Genomic DNA, 18,857 nt, shown 5'->3' on the forward strand with positions numbered 1-18,857 from the left:
AGGAGGTATTGTTTCATATTCTCTGTGTGTATATAAAGTCTGCTGCAGTTTCCACGGTATGCATCCGATGAAGTGAGCTGTAGCTCACGAAAGCTCATGCTCAAATAAATTGGTTAGTCTCTAAGGTGCCACAAGTACTCCTTTTCTTTTTGGTCTTTTTTCCATGCCTCATCTTGACAGTTAGTCAGTGGGAGCATTGTATTTGGTGGTACTCAAGGTCAAAGGAGGTACAGAATGACTTTTTATCTATTTTGGCAGACCAACTTCTAAGTGATTTAACTCAAGACCACAACCGTACTCCTTTTTTTTTTTTTTTTTTTTTGTATCATCACACAAGCACCCATCAGTTTTCTCCTGCCCTTCTGCTTATTCCTGAATTATCCTTTCTGATGCTGTATGCTGCATAAGTTCCTCTCCACCCAAGCCTACTCATTTCCACAATCTCTCCAACAATGACCCTGACTACCATCACATTAACCAAATAAAGAAATAGACTCCCAATGTTATGCAGCTCTTTATTTAATTATTCTTCCCTATGATATATATTTTCATCTGGCCCTGCATTATCATGTCATGTAAAATTTAAGATTGTCTGGTCATGGTTAATGCTTTTGTTTCCTTGTAAAGTGCCACACACACCTACAGTGCTAAATGGAAACTTGGGTAATAGATGAATGGTGGCAGGTGGAGGAAAAGCTTTCCAGGGGAACCTCTGACAGAACCAAACTGGGTATTAGTAATCTCACAAAAAGAAAAGGAGTACTTGTGGCACCTTAGAGACTAACCAATTTATTTGAGCATGAGCTTTCGTGAGCTAGCTGTAGCTCACGAAAGCTCATGCTCAAATAAATTGGTTAGTCTCTAAGGTGCCACAAGTACTCCTTTTCTTTTTGCGAATACAGACTAACACGGCTGTTACTCTGAAAGTAATCTCACAGACTCTGTTCAGCTGGGGAGCGGTTCTGAAGTCTCACTTGGTGTAAGTCTAAATCAGAAGTTAAACAAAACTACCTGTTTCATTGTTACATCAGTATTTAAGTTACGGCCCTTCAAAAATGCTGTGTTGCTATTAGAGATGGTGAAAACTCAATCTTAAAACTTCCAAAAGTGAGGTTCTACTTTGAAAAGTGACTTTGATCTTGTCTACATAGGGGCTTTAATATGCACTGAACTGTAGTGCGCTTGTCTGCAGTAGATAAACTGCCGTGATAGCATACACACAGACAGCTGTTTCCTGTTTCAATTTGTATAATTGTGTACACGCAAAAGGGACTTTGTGTGAAGTAAGTGTGTGGCATTCTGGGTGGGTATTCCACTGTCCTTTGCTTTGCGGCTGGGCTTGTGCATTCTGAGATTTTTCTCATGACACTTAGTGGGATATGCACTGAAAGACAACGGAATTCTGGGACTGGGGGGGGTCAAACTCCAAAACTCCCATGATTCCACTCCTGCTGTTTAATGTTACTGCCAATTTGAGAGGAAACTGCCATTTTCAAACTGCTGCCAGCCAGTGTGGAGAAAGCAATGCTTCCCACAGTGATGCTGACGATTGTGAATATGCAGAAACCATTGGTAGGGAGGTGTTGTTTGAGTTCTCTACAGTGAGTGGCTTTGGTTTTGGATTTCAGCCACTGTGCAACCAAGCACTTCCTGCAACCATGGCTGTGCCAGCAGGAGCAGGGAGAGGAGGAGGATATTGAGCAAGTGCTCCTGCACAAACTTTCCTTGGAGCAGCTTCACACAGTGCAGTACCATTTCTGGGCTTGAGAAAGCAGCAATGGCTGGGAAAAGATTGTTCTGTAAGGCCTGGGGTGGTGACCAGTAGTGACACCAGAATTTTAGGCTGACAAAGGCAGCTTTCCCACAGATCAGTGCAGAGCCCACCCCGAAGCTGTAGAGGCACCATAGCAACATATGAGTTCCTAAAACTGTTCAGAAACAGGTTACCATCACCATCCGGAGGCCACTTCCGACTCATTGGTCAGTAGCTATTTAACTTGGCATGGGTGGATTGACTGACCAGGGCCATTTGTGATACAGGTGTATACTGTTATGAAAAAGGTACTGATGCACCATGTCATAAAGCCTGGAAGGAGGTTATTGATTGTGTTGCACAAATGGGGTTCCCAAATTGTTTTGGGGCAGTTGATGGGATGCATGTGCCCCCTGCACTCAAGGCCTCAGAGTTTATAAACAGAACGGGATTTTTCTCCATGATGCATCATGGCCTGATTGGCAGGGTAACATACATAAATGTAGAGGGGTCTGGAAATGTCCACAATGTTAGGACTTTTGATATTCATAGCTGCTTGCCTTAATGAATTCTGAAAGATTTGCTCCAGGATCACGCTGGACATTAATGGTGTTAAGTATCAGAGGGGTAGCTGTGTTAGTCTGGATCTGTAAAAGTGACAGAGCCCTGTGGCACCTTATAGACTAACAGACGTATCAGAGTATAAGCTTTCGTGGGTGAATACCCTCTTCGTCGGATGCATGTCACACCTGTCAGTCTGGGAGACCCATCCTATCCTCTGCTTCCTTGGCTGTTTGAAGCCATAACAGTATACACCTGTATCACAAATGGCCCTGGTCAGTCAATCCACCCATGCTGCTGGAGGCTTGGTTTTCATCCCTGACCTTCCTATGAAGGTTTCTGAGCTCTTTGCTCTTGATGCGGCACTGCATAGCATCCCAGCTGTGACCCTCATGGCCATCGACTTAGCGATGGATGTGAATGCATCTTTCAGTGCTTGCTGGTAAGCACTACCTGCACCGTTGCATCTCCTGAGATGATGAGATCAAGGATCTCTACTTGGCTCCAAGCAGATGCATACGCTATGGTGTAACACAGCTATATTAATACCACTATAATGCCAAAATATTCAAATTCCGGAGCAAATTGACCAGTCCTGGCTCCATGCCAGCAGTTAAATGGGGTGCTACATCCAGTCAACTTGGCCCTGGTACAGTGGAGAACACACAGGTAAACAGATGGATTGGTCATGATGGGAGGTAAAGTGTGGAATAGAAGTTGGAGGACTGTCAAAATAGTGTGAAAGAGCATTGTGTGCATGAGTGCTAGTCAGCACTAACTCAGTACATAGTGAACTTACTACACCTTGAAACTCTGTACAGTTACTGTGCTTTAAGGATTTGCATCATGCAAGCAGGGCATTTCAATGTGCACAACTGCCCTATGTAAAGATGCCCCTATGTGGTTTGACAGATTTTGCTTCCTTTGTGTATTCAGAGTTACATTTGTTCATTTTAGTGATTGTTTATTACTTCCTAGTGTACTCCTGTTACCTTTATAGGCTAAACATCACTATGAGAAAATGAGTAGGATTCTATTCTGAATGGTATATCAACAGAACTGTTAAGAAATTAAGTTTCAACTGCATGATAAACTCAGACTTCAGTTACTCGTGTGACAACTGTATCCTAAATCAAAGAGCAACATTGAACTTGAAGAATGTGTAGTGCTGATGGAGACGTGAGTCAGAACACAACTTGACTTTCAGATGTCATCTGGAGATTGCAGGGTTGACATTTTAAAAAAAAAAAATCACCTTTTTACTTGTAAGCTGACCAAATTTGATATTGTAGTTAAATGACTCCGAGGCAGAATCCCAGAATGGAAAGAGACTTCAAAAGTGATAGAATAGAACTGAACTTCAATGGAATTTAGCAACATGTGATTTATAAGGTGCTGAGAAAACAGTAGTTAGTCACTTTTTAATGTAAATAATTATCATTAGCAGTTGATTCTTCCCTGGGCTACTATAAAGTATCTTGATGATTTTAGGTTGTATTTGACTGGGCAGGTTTTACACCTAACTCTGAGTATCTGAACAGGTTTCAGAGTAACAGCCTTCAGAGGAACAGCCGTGTTAGTCTGTATTCGCAAAAAGAAAAGGAGTACTTGTGGCACCTTAGAGACTAACCAATTTATTTGAGCATGAGCTTTCGTGAGCTACAGCTCACTTCATCGGATGCATACCATGGAAACTGCAGCAGACTTTATATATACACAGAGAATATGAAACAATACCTCCTCCCACCCCACTGTCCTGCTGGTAATAACTTATCTAAAGTGATCATCAGGTGGGCCATTTCCAGCACAAATCCAGGTTTTCTCACCCTCCACCCCCCCACACAAATTCACTCTCCTGCTGGTGCTAGCCCATCCAAAGTATCTGAACAGTGACTAGTTTGATTTTTAAATAGTCTTAAGTGGTGTGATTTCAGTATAGAAGCATGAATATCTCAAAAAAAATCACACTTTTTTTTATTGAGGTATTTGTCTTAATTACTGTAATTTCAACTGGAAAAGGCAAGTAAACAAATTTTGTGCTCTCTTGTGATAGAACTACCAAGGACGACTTCTTTCTTGGGATTTAGACCATTTTTCGAAGTGATTGGTGTTTATAACTCTGAAATTCTACTGTAAATCTCAGTGTTACGAATTGACCGGTCAACCACATAATTCATTTGGAACCAGATAAGGCAGCAGCAGCAGAGACAAACAAACAAAAAAGCAAATACAGTACAGTACTATGTTAAACATAAACTACTAAAAAAAAAAAAAAAGGAAAGCAGCATTTTTTCTTCATAGTAAAGTTTCAAAGCTGTATTAAGTCAATGTTCAGTAAACTTTTGAAAGAACCACCATAACGTTTTGTTCAGAGTTATGAACATTTCAGAGTTACGAACAACCTCCATTTCCAAGGTGTTTGTAACTCTGAGGTTCTACTGTCGTATTTTAGAAGTGATAATATTGGGCCTGACTTTGACTAGTGGGAGTTGTGAGTGCTTAACATCTCAGAAAAATCAGGTCCCTTTATTTTAAGGTGTTTGTCTAACCTGCTCTTAAAAGTCTCCAACTATGGAGATTCCACAACCTCCCTAGGCAATTTATTCCAGTGCTTAACTCTCAGGGTGGTTAGGAAGTTTTTCCTAATATCCAGCCTAAACCTCCCTTGCTGCAATTTAAGCCCGTTGCTTCTTGTCCTAGCCTCAGAGGTTAAGGACAACAATTTTTCTCCCTCCTCCTTGTAACAACCTTTTGTGTACTTGAAAACTGTTATGTCCCCTCTCAGTCTTCTCTTTTCCAGACTAAACAAACCCAAATTTTTCAATCTTCCTCATAGGTCATGTTTTCTAGACCTTTAATAATTTTTGTTGCTCTTCTCTGGACTTTCTCCAATTTGTCCTCATCCTTCTTGAAATGTGGCACCCGGAACTGGACACAATATTCCAGCTGAGGCCTAATCAGCACAGAGTAGAGTGGAAGAATTACTTCTCATGTCTTGCTTACAACACTCCTGCTAATACATGTATGTAGAAAGAGAGGCAAAACTGACTTGTGCTGGATTGTGGTAAAGAGATTCATTCCAGAAAGAAATAATTGGGTACCAAATCTTTCACACTTCTCCCCATGGAACACTTGTATGATAGACTGCGTTAAATAATGAATTAATCAGTTATTTGGCAATCTATGAGAAGTGATTTCTCAGTGGCAAAGCTGAGAGTTATGCCCTACCTGTTGGAAGTTGAACAGTTGAGGAAAATGTAGGTACTGTATCTAAAAGCAAGTGGCATGCTGCATGTGGATTGTAAATAGAACAGACCTCCTGCTTTGAATTGGGAGTTTGAGCTAAAATCTACAGTACCATTTCACTGTGAATTTATTACCATCAATTAAAAAATATTTACTCTTAACTGTCAAGGTTATACAAATGGAGATATTTGTAACGCTATGTTTTTCTTTCTCCTCCCCTCCCGCCTCCAACTCCCAACCACAAGTAAAAGAATTCTCTCTAGCCTCGCTGGCAAATCTATAATCTTCTCCAAGTGAAGGCTTCACTGTAATGACAACCCCAAAGATTCTGCTATAATAAGAAATCTCAGCACTGTAGGTTCATTAGACAAATTGTGTGGTTCAAGAAAGGTATGGTGTAGGGACAGAGCAACATGGATATTACCTATAATGAAGTACTTAAACCTTATACATTCAATTGGACATATTTTTGAATATGCTAAAGGAGTGTTAGTCAGTATTTGTGATCAGAGATTAGGAAGGAATTATTATTATTTTATTTTTGTTCTTGTTTTTACTAAAAATTTTAAAAATGTTTAGACTTGATATGGCAGAACTCTCCATCTTAGGTTCTTGTATATTACTTGAATTATGGTAGTATCTGAGTATCTCACAGTCCTTAAAGTATGTCTCCCCAGAACAGTCCTGTGCCATAAGGAAGTACTATTATCCCCATCTTTAACATGGGTGACTGAAGCACAGACAGGCTAAGTGATTTGTGCTGGGTCACAGAGGAAGGCTGTAGTTGAACATGGGCTTGAACCCAGGTTTCCCAAATCCTACACTAGCATGCTAGCCTCTGACATAAACTGTCCTTTTTTTTCTCCTATCATCACATGGTTCTAGGCTTCAGAGACCCATGCTTTGGCTTTGGCTGTGCTACTTAACTTTTAAAGAATTAATATTGATCTGAATTCTGATTAAATCAATTTTTCCCCCTCCATTTAATGCTTTTTTTTTTTTTCCTTTTAGGCATGTACCGGCATTGAAAATATTGATGAAGCTATTACGTTACTTGAACAAAATAACTGGGATTTAGTGGTAAGTATGTCTAAGAAAATGATTTTGTAGCACAAGTTCATATACTTGTTGGTACTGTCTAAGCAAAACTTGAATTGAATGTGTGACCTTTTTCCCCCGTTAAATACATAATTCATAGGAGAATTAAGTACTTGTTGATTAGATCCAAGTGTAACTTTGTATGTATACAAAAATTAAAGGTAACCTTTTTAAAAAAGACAACTTGTAGATATAAGAATTTTCAAGGATTTAGTTAGTACCCGTGAAAGAAATGGGAGGTAAACCACTTTCTTCAAATAAGCTATTTTTTGAATGGCTTAATTTTGGCACTGCAGTTTTTTTGCTGCTGCCATTTATTTGTATTACAGTAGTGCCTACTGGATCAAGAATCAGCTCGCCCTACTCTCCCTCTCCACTCCTCTTCCCCCCCACCTTTCCCTCCAGTCTTGGTGTTGTCCAGACACTAGTAAAAAGACAGTCTCTGTCCCAGGTGTCACAATCTATGTTGTAGCAAGACTCAATGTGTAGATGAGACAAACATGGCAGTGGGCAGGCAGGCAAGGTATCAGAAAAGTAAGCAAATCAATGTGTATTAAGCAGAGATGTTGGCTCACTGCCTGCGTAGGGGTTGTGTTCTGGTAGTACTCTATAAATATTGTAGGAGAGGTTAGTCATAAGGAGGAATTTGAAGGATGCTAAGGTAGTGGCTCAGTGATGTTGTCAGGGAGGTTTTCCCATTCATGAGGCATGGTCTTTTTTTTTTTTTTTTCCCCCCCTTAACTTTTCGCTGTTGCTGGTTGTATTGATACCTTCCTCTTATAGATGCCACAGAATTGGAATAATATTGTGGTTTTTCTTAGTAAAGCCAGGTAGGTCATTATGAAAATAAGATTTTGGGAAGATTTTAAAGAAGTTAATTAAAAAAATTAAGTACTTAACAATTTTCCTTCTATAGAATAATTGCACATTTGTAGTGAGTCTGTGAGGCAGCTACTGATCTGGATTCTCCATGTCCACAAAAGCAGGAAAAAAATGCAAAATGGAGCTATTACAATACAGGACTGTTGGTGGTTGTTGGGGTTTTTAAGAGACTGAGGATAGGATAGCACATTTTGAAAATGAAATAGAGTAAAATAAAGTGGCCTTTCTTAATTAAACTTTACATAAAGCATTTTAAGGTTTTTGCCAAATGATATCACCCCCCCCCAAAAAAACCAATAGACAGCTGTTTCATGTATCCAACCAAGGTAATCAGAAACCTTTACATTGATTATTTCGTGCAATTAAAAATAGATACTGTGATAGGATGTTGTCATGACCTCATGTCTCCTGTCTTGAAAGTAAATGTCTGTTTGCTTCACCACTTATACAGCAGGAGGAAACTCCTATGCATTTTATAGAGGTAAAAAATACTCAGTTTGATGCATTAACCATGTATTTTAAAGTCTGGATGTGGGAAAGGGGGACTGTAGTGTATTACAAGTGCTTGTGAGTCTGGCTGACAGAACTGTGATGAAGAATTATGAGAACAGCTAAGGAGCTCAGTCTTATTCTGATCTTAACTTGATGGCAGAACATCCCACGATGCAATGTCAGAGATGCAAGACTGAACAGAAAGGGGGAAGTGAATAGATGAAGCTGTGAGAGCTGATAAAGTTACCTAGAAATAAAATTTATGGGGCAAAGAACTGATTCAAGAGACAGCCTTGAAGAAGACAGATGGCAAGTTAGAGAGGGAGGAAGATGAGCAAATAAAGGAGATGCTGAAGGAAAAATTGGAGTGGTAGGGGGAGAACAGGGGGAAAAAGAGAGGTGGGCAGTGTCCTGTGAAGGAGGAGTGATAAGCTGTTTCTGAGCCAGTGCCTAAATCAAGAAGTGTGAGAATGGAGAAGAGGCCCATGGACTTCAATGGCAGTAGGGTTATCTTTTGATGAGAACAGTCCTGGTGGAGGGAAAGGAGTGAAAGCCAAATTGCAGTGTGCTAATAGGGAATTGGAGGAGAGGAAATCAAGGTGGTCAGTGAGAGAGCATGTTTAAGAAACTTGAAAGGAGAATGGAAATGGGATGGTAGTTAGAGGCAGGGTCAAATGTCAGGTTGTCTAGGGCAGGGCTACTAGAGCATGTAAATAGTGGAGATGAGATAAGGGGTGGGGTAGACTTATGAGTTAAGGCAGCAGTTCAGTTGTAATTTGTGGTGTAGGAAGTCTGCCTGGTCCCTGAACTTACCTCCAGAGTTGCTCAGTGGCGCAGGCGCAAGGTTAAGCTAGGTTTGGGGAACAATGGGATGAACAGGAGTGGCAAAGGAAAGGGGTGAGGGAGGAATTTAGAGAGTGGCCATTTTCAGAAAAGTGATGAAGTAAAATATAGCACCTTGTCACATGAGAGGGTTTTCCATTAGTTTTCATGAAAGGATTCTCTTGCCAGTTAGTGACTCTAGATATAGAATCAGAGTTGTTACATAGGTCACGTCATGACCTAAGGCAACTCTGAGGCAGGTCTCCAAAATGTTCAGAGTTTCTTCCTGAACTATATAGCGCAAATGGGCAGCATTTAGAACTTCAGGAGCAGCCTTCTGTCCACAGTCTTGTGCTCAGAACTTATCATCTGGTGTGTTGTCAGGTGAACTTCAATAGGGTATCCAGAAAAATTCGAGTGTTTAAATAGGAAGCCAAGTGAGTCATGCAAGAATGTGGACAATCTCTGCTCCAGGACACTCTTGCAACACTAAGAAATGCAAGTCAAGCAAACATAAGCCAAAGAAGTTCTAGTCTAATGGCAGGGAGTGCATTTGGACTTCATTCAGGCTACCTGTGTCATCTTCGCTCCATTTCACCCTAAAGGTGTTATGTAGAGAGGAAACTAGGTGGATGACTCATGGCCACCTATTTCCTCCTGAATTCTATGAGGCTGTGACCACAAGTGTCCTGTACTCTGGGACACCAGCTGACGCAAGAAGAAAGCAAGGACTGAGAGTGAGACTGAATGCAAAACGGATCCGAAGATGGGAGTAGTCATGTACTTCCTGGTAGAGGCCGAGAGAGAATTTAAATTTGAGTGGGTGGAACTAGCAAAACGCAGATGCTTCAGAAAAATGTGAAGGCATTTTTACAGCTTTTCTAAAGATAAACAGGGTGACATCAGTACTTTATCTTCTGCATTGGTTAAATGGCTACCTTGTGGTGTCCAGATGGAGTTTAATATGTTGGTTTTGACCTGTGAAGCCGTACATAGACAGTGCCCCCATCTCTGTGCCATTCAGCTGCAATTGCTAGTAGCAGAGGTGCTTGGACTGGAGTCTTTTTTGTATAAAGGAGAAGCTGGTGGCAAGGGTGGCCTCAGAGAGGCTCTCAACCTTTGAATTAGCCCATAGTCCAAAACAGCCCATGCATATGTGTGTGTGTGTGGGGGGGAGGTTTGTTTTTTTGCTTTGTTTGCTTTTTAATGGGCATACTTCAAGGGTTATCTCTTGACACAAGCTTTTACAAGGGTCTTTGTGTGGTGAAGGATGGTATTTGTTTGTAAAATGGGCTACCATATGATTATGATTATTGCTGTTTGATTTTTGAGGGTGTGGGGAGAAGCTTCTGATTTTGTTAAGGCCTTTGATTTAAAATCTATTAAAATGCCACTGAGTGATCCTCGCAGTGGAGGGAATTATTCTTCTGTACTACGTAAGTGAACACTATTGAGTCCTGTGTCTTTTAGACTTTCAATCTTGATTTTAAAAGTAAGTGATGATGAATTTACTACTACTACTTCTTCAGGTGCTTGTACATGTCCCTTCCATTGTAGGTGCATGTGCTTGCCACATGTACTGCTGCTGGAAGTTTTTCCTCCAGGGTATCCGTAGGGGACTAGCTCTAGCACCCTCTGGAGTGGCGCTTGTATGTGGCGGTATAAGGGACGCTACCGGCCCCCTCCGTCCCTCCTTACCGCCACTGTTGGTGCTGGAATGCTCCCCTTGCTCTAGCAAGTGGTTCTCCAAACTTCTCTTACGTCAATAGTTGCGGTTAGAGATAGTTAACAGTTCCTAATAGTGTTAGTATACTTTAGTTTGTAGTTCCCCGAGGGACTTAGCCCAGGGACAGGACATGCCCTCCTCCCCGCGCTTCAAGCCGTGCGATTGCTGTAAGAAGCCCGTGCCAATCAGCGATCCATATCTTAGTTGTTTGAAGTGTCAGGGTGAGTCTCACATTCACAGAAAATACCATATTTGCAAGGGATTCAAGCCCCAGACCAAAAAGGAGAGAGACATTAGGCTCTGCACGCTCCTCATGGAGTCAGCTCTTGCACTGGTCTTGGAACTGGCACATTTGGACTCTGTGCCAAGTACTTAGGCATCGACTTCCTCCTGATGTCAATCCTTGTCACTGCGACCAGCCAAAAGACACAAGAAGCACACCAGGAGAGGGTGCTCCCTGGGGTCCTGTAAGGATAAGGGAGAAGATGAGCCTCGACCAGATCAGACCATCTCGCTGTCACCAGAGCGCAGCCACACGACAACCTCGCCTATTGCGCCTAGTCCGTCCGGCGACCTGCCTCCTACGCCAGGGAGTGGTAGAGGTACGCAGTACCACACAGTGCCGTCCACCCCAGAAGCCTTTAAAGCGGCAAAAGACATCTTCTCCCTCCTGGTGCCGCCTGCTCTTTGGAAAGAGAGGCCTAAGGATCCGTTTTTAGGGGAAAGTCCTTTATGGCAGCCCTGCAGAAGTAACCCCGTGGCACTGTACTCCGGCCTTCTCACCAGAACCTTGCCAACGATCTCCAGAGCTGTATCTTGAATCACAGACCCGTGGCCACTTGGCAGGTTCCCGACACTGATCGCTGAATTCTATGCAACCATCTCTGGGATCCAGATATCAGCCACCAGATCTGTGGTACCGGGCCAGAGAGGCATGCCACCGGTCCCTGGAATTCTGGCAACAGTCACCTGAAAGGTGCCACTCCCTGGTTCTCAGGCGCCGCTCACCAGAGCATCCTCAGCACTCTCAGGAGTCCTGGCGCCGCTCTTCGGAGCAATGCTGGTTGCTGGAGCCGAGACGCCGGTTGCCGGAGTCCCGATGCCAGTCGCCGAAGTGTCATAGATGATCCCTGTGCACATGGTTCCTGAAGCGGGTGGCATCGTTCTCTGAATTATTACCAGGCCTATGAGCAGCGCTGTCAGTCGCTGGATAGGCAGTGTGGCTCATTGGGGTCCCAATACCATTCCCAATTGGCAGGCATGAGACCGGCAGACATAGTGGGGAAGCCTACCCTATGTTGGCCCCACCGTAGTCACCAGAGGAAGACCATTCCTCCTGGGGCTCTGAAAGCGAGGAGTTGATGGCCACCAGAGATCAACCACCACCTGCATAGCCATCAGGTTTTTCCCAGAGCCAACCTGCAAGCATGTGGCCACAGGGTCAGTGGCCTGGGCCCTGGTAAATCTATAATCCATGGGTAAGGCTACGATTTTGTCATGGATATTTTTAGTAAAAGTCATGGACAGGTCATGGGCAATATATAACCATATAAGGCAGTGGTTTTCAACTTGCGGCTCAACGCGGGCTGCTTGCGGCCTAATCAGCACAGAGCTGCGGCTCATACAGGTAGTATTGGATTCGGCCCACATAACACATGGTGGGCCACATATGTGAACATTTCCGAAGGGTCCCTCATCTCCAGGATGGCCCTACAGGCATCCCTTGACTCTGCAGGCACGGCAGCATGATCCATTGTGACTTCCATGGTCATGTGCCATGCATCCAGGCTCCATCTCTCTGGGTTTCCAAGGGGGGTCCAAGCAATGGTTGAGGACTTATCCTTCAAGGGTCAAAAACTATTTGCAGACAAATCCGATGTGTCTTTACACACCCTAAAGGATTCAAGGGCGACCTTAAAAACCCTGGGCATCTAAGTACCTGCAACCAAAAAGAAACAAGGCAAGTTTTATAACCAGAGATTCTGGTCTATGCCATCCTCTCAGCCCCAAAGACAGTTCGACCAACGGCATAAACAGAGACAGACCAGATGTCGGTAGAACCAAGATCAGCCTTCGATGTCTCAACAATCCACGTCTAGACAATCATTTTGAAGCTGTGGTCAAAGGCACGAGACCTTTACACTCTCTGACTCCGGAACCAGAAATGGTTCCTCGCCCATTCAGAGACAGTCTGCCACCATACTACCCAGTCTGGAACACCATCACGACAGACAAATGGGTTTTAGAGATTATCCAGAAGGGCTACTCCATCCCCTTTATTTCTATCCCACCTACTCACTCCCCTTCCCAATCCCTCTTCAGGGACCCCTCTCAGGAGCACCCTTTTACAACAGGAAATAAGCCAACTTATACAGTTAGGTGCCGTGGAACCCGTACGATCTCAACACAGGGGGAGAGGTTTTTATTCATAATACTTTCTAACTCAGAAAAAGATCAGTGGGTGGAGACCCATTCTGGATTTACGAAAACTCAACAAAGTTGTGAGAACACAATGTTTCAAAATGGTGACTCTAACCACAATAATTCTGGCATTAGAGAAGGGAGATTGGCTCTTGGCCCTCGAGCTTACAGGACGCTTATTTTCATATTACTATCCACCCGTCACACAGAAGATTCCTGAGAGTTATCCTAGGCAAACAGCATTTCCAATACAGAGTACTACCCTTCGCCCTATCCACTGCCCAAAGGGGTTTTTCCAGAGTTCTCACTGTTGTTTCAGTTCACCACCTCAAGGCCTGGTTACTCCATGGCTGACTGGGGTTGAGAAGTCGTGTTCTGAGGGAGTAAAGGATATATTACTGAGCAGTCGGAGACTAAGTACTAGAAAGAAATATATCCATAAGTGGAAATACTTCTGCCCCTGGGGCCAAGATAAACAGATTTTACCACAGTTGTTCCCCCTACAGAGTATCCTGAACTATATCAGAGTACATTTGGCTGCTATTACCTCCTTACATGACAAGGTGAACAGGTTCACTATATTTGCTCACCTGATGATTACATTCTTCCTTAAAGGTGTTGAAAACACTTATCTGAAAATAAGAAACCCTATACTCATGTGGGACCTCAACCTTGTTCTGTGTGGACTCATGGGAAAGCTGTTTGAACCCCTTGCAACCTGCTCTTTGTTGCACTTATCCATGAAGGTGGCTTTCCTCGTTGCCATCGTGTCTGCCAGATGGGTGGGAGAATTAGGTGCCCTAATGGCACATCCACCTTATACAACATTCTTTAAAGATAAAGTAACCGTACAACTGCAACCTAAGTTCATACCCAAAGTTGCCTCCCCATTTCATTTAAACCAACCCATTTACTTACCTGTATTTTTTCCTAAGCCACATGCTGACAGGAGGGAGGCTGCACTCCACACATTGGTTGTTCATAGAGCATTAACTTTCTACATAGAAAGAACGAAAACATTTAGAAAATTACCTAGACTATTTATTTGTTTCCATAACAAATGCTTGATGGGTCAAACCATCTCAAAACGGAGACTATCCAAATGGATATCAGGATGTATCCGTTTGTGCTACCAAAACAACAATCCACTGGGAGTTCACACATGCTCCATCTGAGCACTGGAGAGAGAATCTGAGGGCAGGTCTACACTACTGCTTATGTCGCTATAACTTACATCACCCAGGGGTGTGAAAAAGCCACCCCCACTGAGCGACACAAGTAACACCAACCTAAGCGGAAGATGCTCTCCTGCAAACATAGCTACCACTTCTCCTGGAGGTGGAGTAATTATGCTGATGGGAGAGCTCTCTCTTATCAGCATAGAGCATCTTCACCAGATGCGGTGCAGCAGGACAGCTGCAGCGGTGTAACCCTTCTAGTGTAGACAAGCCCTTATTGGTAAATAGAACAGGAAGCAGGGTTTGTTGTGTTCAGTTTCCTACCTTCTGCAATATGATGGGTGCAAAACTGGTTGGAAAACTGTTTCCAGAGAGGTTTCAGAATAGCAGCCATGTTTGTCTGTATTTGGCACCTTAGAGATGCCACAAGTACTCCTTTTCTTTTTACGTTCCCGGAGAGTGGTTATCAGTGGTTCACAGTCAGGCTGGAAGGGCATAACAAGTGGGGTCCTGCAGGGATCAGTTCTGGATCCGGTTCTGTTCAATACCTTCATCAGTGATTTAGATAATGGCATAGAGAGTACACTTATAAAGTTTGCGGACGACACCAAGCTGGGACAGGTTGCAAGTGCTTTGGAGGATAGCATTAAAATTCAAAATGATCTGGACAAACTGGAGAAATGGTATGAAGGAAATAGGATGAAATTCAATAAGGATAAATGCAAAGTACTCCATTTAGGAAGGAACAATCAGTTGCACACATACAAAATGGGAAGTGACTGCCTAGGAAGAGTACTGCAGAAAGGGATCTGGGGGTCATAGTGGACCGCAAGCTAAATATGTAATGCGGTCGCAAAAAAAACGAACGTCCTTCTGAGATGTATTAGCAGGAGTGTTGTGAGCAAGACATGAGAAGTAATTCTTCCTCTCTACTCTGCTCTGATTAGGCCTCAGCTGGAGTATTGTGTCCAGTTCTGGGTACCACATTTCAGGAAGGATGTGGACAAATTGGAGAGAGTCCAGAGAAGAGCAACAAAAATTATTAAAGGTCTAGAAAACATGACCTATGAGGGGAGACTGAAAAAATTGGGTTTGTTTAGTCTGGAAAAGAGAAGAGTGAGAGGGGACATAATAACAGTTTTCAAGTACATAAAAGGTTGTTACAAGGAGGAGGAAGAAAAATTGTTTTTCTTAACCTCTGAGGCTAGGACAAGAAGCAACGGGCTTAAATTGCAGCAAGATAGGTTTCGGTTGGACATTAAGAAAAACTTCCTAATTGTCAGAATGGTTAAGCACTGGAATAAATTGCCTAGGGAGGTTGTGGAATCTCCATCATTGGAGATTTTTTAAGAGTAGGTTGGACAAACACCTGTCGGGAATGGTCTAGATAATTAGTCCCACCATGAGTGGACTAGATGACCTCTCAGGGTCCCTTCCAGTTCTGATTCTATGATCCTGTCTGCAGAATAATTGATAAACAATTTACATACGATTCTAAAATAGAGCTCACTAATTTTGAAAAAAAATTTTTTTTGGTTTTTTCCCCCACTGGTAATGATAGAAATTGTAATGTATGTGTCACTTAACATAATAGTATCTAGCTCTAAAAAAGACTACAGTTTCATCAGTATATAGTGGGTTCATTTTTCGAAGTTCACATAGCCATTTCAGAATAAATGTAATGTTCATAAATTTCAAAACCTCACAAAATGGCAATGATCATCTTTATTTTAAAAATACATTTTTAAAGTGGGCTTTTCTATATGCAGAAATATGTGCCTCACAGCTGTATTTAACTTCTTTTATTCCTTCTGCTGGCAGTAGTTCAAAGCACAGTGTAATTGCAGTAAAACCAGTGGTTTAGTGCACCTGTAAATGTGATGACTTGCAGTTTCTCTCTTACAAGACTTCCAAGAATCAGCTGACAAAACCTGTTCTGTGCTCTGGAAAAGAAAAAATGTGTTTTTAACACCTGTTTTTATAATGCTTCAGTTCCACACCTGTACGATATTTATGGCTAACTTAATAGTATTTCTCTTTGCAGTTTTTCTTTTAAACAGTATTGCTTTTTAAAACCTGACTTTGTAGGAGGGTCAGATAAATACTGTATACAATATATAAAACAAAACAACTTTATATATATAAGAATGCACCCTTAAGCTTATTTTTACTGTTTTAAAGAGAGAGACCATGACTTTCTACAGGGAATGAGTTAAAAGATCTGAATTGGAAAAAAAGAACTTTGATTTTGCAACTTCTTTTTCTGTTGGAGTTCCAGTTATGGATGGGATTCCTGAATGGAAGATTGGTGTTTTCCTTGTTGCTGGTTATCAGCAATCTTTATTTGTAAGTTTTATTGCTCTCTCTGTTGGCCTTTGTTTAGCCTTTTTATTAAGGGCATAAATAACCCTTTAAATGGATTATAGACAGATAGTTGGAGCTGTGTCTGATGAGCATTGGAGGAGCTGTATCCTGTTGGAGTGTATGATTTATTTATTTTTAAATTTGAGGGTGTATATAGTTTCAAATCATTTTAATTCTGTGAAATGGAAGATGATGGCTGGATGCTCCTTAATAGATCTGTTTATTAGAATAATAATGCCTAACTCTTGTGTAGTGCTTTTCATTAGTAGACAATTTAAAAAGAAAGAGCTTGAATTAAGATGCTCAATAAAAGATCAATCTACTATTTTGAGGGAGGTCTAGTTAAATAAAAAATGAACCATTCTGAAATAAGTGTCTAACTTTTAAACTGTGAATTTTTTTCCTGTTTGAGACTTAAAAAATAACTACATTTAGAAACCATAAAATCTCTAAAGATGAACTTGTAACAGATCCTTGCATAATTTGGTGGGAACTGATGGACTTGTGAGGACTGCTGTCTTCTCCCATCAATCGCAGCGATAGCAGGTGGTATATAACATGCGCTTGAGTGGCCTTTCTGTTTCACTGTTGGTTGCCAGTGGAGATTTCCACTGACTGTCGCAGCTTTCAGATGTCATTTTAATCATCTTACCTTTCTATGTTTCTCTTCAGAAATATATTAATCTGCCTCAAATTCTGTCACTTAAACATTTAAATAAATAAAAGCAGTAGTGCCTTTGATCCGTGTGTGACAGTTGTTACCTCCATGTAGCTTTAGGTCACGTTAAAACTTATAACAACTTGTGGCATTAAAGATCCCATTGAGCGTTCGTTCCCCAGATTACGAGGGATTGACTCTCTTGCAAATATTAGTTTGGTTAGTTACATTCTGCCTTCCCAATTTACCTGTGCAGTTTAAAATTGACACAGGATTTTTCTTAAGGGTGGGACAGTGTAGCTGTGTGGTATTAAGCAGCTGCTACATTCTGTGCCAAAGCTGGCTGCATTTCTGTGGTTGGGGCAGTGGTGTGTGAGTCTATATATTGAGGTGGCAAGATCCATGCGATTTAACTTACATCGTTGACACCCTCCACTGAACTAATGCTGTTCTTCAGAGACTCCAAACCTCTGAGCAGTTTCCTTGAATTTTAAATACCCAAACAGAAACTCTGCATCAAAAATTTGTTTGTTTACTTCAGAATTGCATTGGTCTATGATATGGGTGTGACAATACTCACTCTTGGACTATGCTAGGCATGAAGGCTTTATTCTATTTAAAATCTGGGATTTCGCCTTTCCAGTTGGATTCAGCTCTTGTTTCTAGTTGTGGCAGGTTGTTTAACAGTAGGTGTTTACAAAAAGAAAAGGAGTACTTGTGGCACCTTAGAGACTAACCAATTTATTTGAGCATGAGCTTTCGTGAGCCACAGCTCACTTCATCTGATGAAGTGAGCTGTGGCCCACGAAAGCTCATGCTCAAATAAATTGGTTAGTCTCTAAGGTGCCACAAGTACTCCTTTTCTTTTTGCGAATACAGACTAACACGGCTGTTCCTCTGAAACCTGTCAGTAGGTGTTTAAATCATGGTGTTATGACTTAGGAAAAAGTTTCTTTACATTCATTTAAGAAACTTCTAAAAATTTTTTTTTCCTGTATCCCTACCATGTTGTGTAGCAGCTGTCTTGCCTACTTTGGACTGGTACCTCCCTAAGCAGCAGCTGACCAATTAGAAACTTGAAGATTTTTGTCAACCGTTGATGGATCCTTTCTTATGCTGCAGCTCCAGTTTGTTCTCTGCCTCATCTGAAGGCAGTTGCAGCAGCTTTTACTTCCCTACTCTTCTGTGTAACAGGGTGGATAAAACCCATGATTTAAAATTGTAAATTTTAGATGTTTGTTTGCTAGTTCTTTTCTTTGTTCCCTCTTTATAATCTTAAGCAAAAGAAATCCACTTTAGCAATTTGTTTCTTTAGGTTCCTAGTTGTCAGAATAATTTTAGATATTTATATAGAAGTTTTTTGTTTTTTGTTTTTTGTTTTTTTTAACCAAGAAGTTTCACACCAAAATCCTCCATATATATTGTAAAAGACAAGTTCCAGGGGCTCATTAACATCTGTATTATGAGAACAACGCAAAGACCCAGTGCTGTATTTACAGCCACCACCACCTTCTGATATATATATTGAATTTCCCCAAGTCAAGAAAGCGGAAATGTTTGGACCAGTTTATGCTTCAACCAGGCTATACTTTTTCATCACAGTTTGAAGTCAGTGGGATTTGTGCTTCTAAATTGCTTCTGAAAATACCATCTACA

General features: G+C 41.7%; 1 protein-coding gene across 1 annotated transcript in view; it reads left to right on the plus strand.

Moving 5' to 3' along the window:
- FAF1 (Fas associated factor 1) overlaps positions 1–18,857 on the plus strand; it is a 312,180-nt gene that overhangs the window by 31,187 nt on the left and 262,136 nt on the right. The window contains exon 2 of the mRNA XM_048861231.2: positions 6,572–6,640. Within this exon, the coding sequence (XP_048717188.1) occupies positions 6,572–6,640 (69 nt within the window). The remainder of the gene's footprint in view (positions 1–6,571; positions 6,641–18,857) is intronic.

This window comes from Caretta caretta, chromosome 8 (assembly GCF_965140235.1).
Source record: "Caretta caretta isolate rCarCar2 chromosome 8, rCarCar1.hap1, whole genome shotgun sequence".
Classification (NCBI taxonomy): Eukaryota; Metazoa; Chordata; order Testudines; family Cheloniidae; genus Caretta; species Caretta caretta.